General features: G+C 34.3%; 1 protein-coding gene across 1 annotated transcript in view; it reads right to left on the minus strand.

Annotated features, from left to right (window-relative positions):
• The window catches only part of LRP1B (low density lipoprotein receptor-related protein 1B), a 2,414,068-nt gene that overhangs the window by 748,592 nt on the left and 1,663,470 nt on the right, over nucleotides 1-2,006 (minus strand). The window contains exons 38-40 of the mRNA XM_006880809.1: nucleotides 1,488-1,614; nucleotides 1,197-1,348; nucleotides 774-898 (exon numbers count right to left, since the gene is read on the minus strand). Coding sequence (XP_006880871.1) covers nucleotides 774-898; nucleotides 1,197-1,348; nucleotides 1,488-1,614 — 404 coding nt within the window. The remainder of the gene's footprint in view (nucleotides 1-773; nucleotides 899-1,196; nucleotides 1,349-1,487; nucleotides 1,615-2,006) is intronic.

The following is a 2,006-nucleotide window of genomic DNA, read 5'->3' on the forward strand; positions in this document are numbered from 1 at the left end:
AAAAAAAAAAGTATAAACCACGCCATAAAAACCACACCATATAACAAAACAAACCATCACCACCTTAAAGAAGAGATGACTTGGGATATATTTCATTCTAAAAGCAGTAGCTTCTAGGGCCATAATTGCTTTATATATTAAAGGACAGGACACTCTGATGACAGTCAGTAGTGAGTTATATTCTTAACCCAAAGACAGCACTTTCTTTGGCAGCTGAAATCCACTAGCAGCTCTGAGGAAGAACGATAGGTAATCTCCTCCAGTTCTGTTTACACCCATGGAAAACCCAATGGAGGGTCAGCTATGAGTAGGAATCTTCTGTGGTAGTTAATATTAATGGGTAACTCAAATCAAAAATTTCTGCTCTATTTATTTCCTCATACATTTTATGTTTGTATTTTTTCTTTTTATTTAGAAATAATTTTGAAAGCTTTTTTATATTACTAATCTCCTCTTGTGTGATTAACGGCCTCTAAAAAGATAATGGAGGGCCAGCTATGGGTTGGTTCCAACTCTGTGGTACACAACAACAATAAACTGAATCTTATATATAGTGTCACCTTAGGCAAATAAGCATATTTATAAACCATCACACATGTCTTTCAGCTGGTTGTTAAATGCTTGGGTTTTTTTTTTCTGTAAAAAAAAAGAAATATTTTGACATTTGAAAACCAAATAATAGTAAATTATTAACAAAATAGAAGAATGTTAAAAAATGAGACGGTAGAGTGAGATAGTATAAAATATGTTATAAAGTGCTATACAATGCTGACCTTTTTCTCTTACTCGGTTAAAGATTTTAACTTCCTTGAGATTGACTCCAAGGCCAGTTCTCATAGTCACCATTTCTGTGGCATCATTCTTGTGGCCCCTTCTGATGGATCCATTGGCATGAGCTCTGCCAAAGAAGTTGAGCATGATCAATAAACTTTTACCAATTAAAATCAAGGCAGTTATTATTTAAATGGTAACAACAGATGGATCAACAGAGAGGAAAGAAACCTGCTTTAGTTAGTGACATTGAAATACTTCAGCTTGAATAGTGCATGCCGTTTCAGAGGAAATGACATGGGTTTGTGAGGTCTTTTTGTGTGTGTGTGTGACCTTGCTATGGAATGGCTAATCCTACAAGGTGAAAGCAACTGGCACTGGAATAACATTTTGAGACTCAAATACTTATGAAAAAAATAAATTACCTGTCAGACCAGTAGATGTAAGCCCCAAAGACTGCAACAGAAAACATATCCACATTGCTCCCTGACAACACCATCTCACGACTTCCTCCAGTCTCAAGGTCAATTCTCTCTATCTTGTCAGTGCGAGCATCACACCAGTACAACTTATTTTCCTAAATATCAATTCAAAAAGAAAGCACAAGCTGATTTTGATCAAAGTTGTCATTAAGAAAATAAGATGACACTAAAAAAAAATAATGCAAGTTGAAAGTAAATGGACTTTAAATATTTAAGGAAAGAAATGGGACAGACCTCGTAGTCAATGGAGATGCCATTTGGCCATGTTATTCCCATGCTTACAAGGACAACCTTCTCAGAACCATCTAAACGAGCTTTTCCAATGCAAGGCATCTGTCCCCATTCAGTCCAGAACAAGTAGCTGAAATGATAATGTTGCTTCTTAGTAATGTGTAGATAGATATGCAAAGGCTTATTATTGAAACCATTAATAGTAATAGAGAATGAACAAGACATTTTACATATGTTTGGTCATAGGCGCTTATGTTTGTAACACAATTTTTTGGGAAAAATTCTTAAGCAAATCACAGAAAGCACAAGGATAAATTAAAAATCTTACCATAATAAACTTAATAGTGACTGATGTCTATAAGACCTAAGTCCAAAACTATTTGCCTAATCTTCTCACAATTGTTTTTCATATTTAAACTTTAACATCATTTTACTCAAAAGTTTTCTACATCCAGCTTGATTACTGTCTCATATCATGAGCCTTATAAGGTGGACTGGATTAAAAAATTTAAACTTAATTTT

Source organism: Elephantulus edwardii, unplaced genomic scaffold (assembly GCF_000299155.1).
Source record: "Elephantulus edwardii isolate Elephantulus edwardi_28Jun2011 unplaced genomic scaffold, EleEdw1.0 scaffold00010, whole genome shotgun sequence".
NCBI classification, from domain to species: Eukaryota; Metazoa; Chordata; class Mammalia; order Macroscelidea; family Macroscelididae; genus Elephantulus; species Elephantulus edwardii.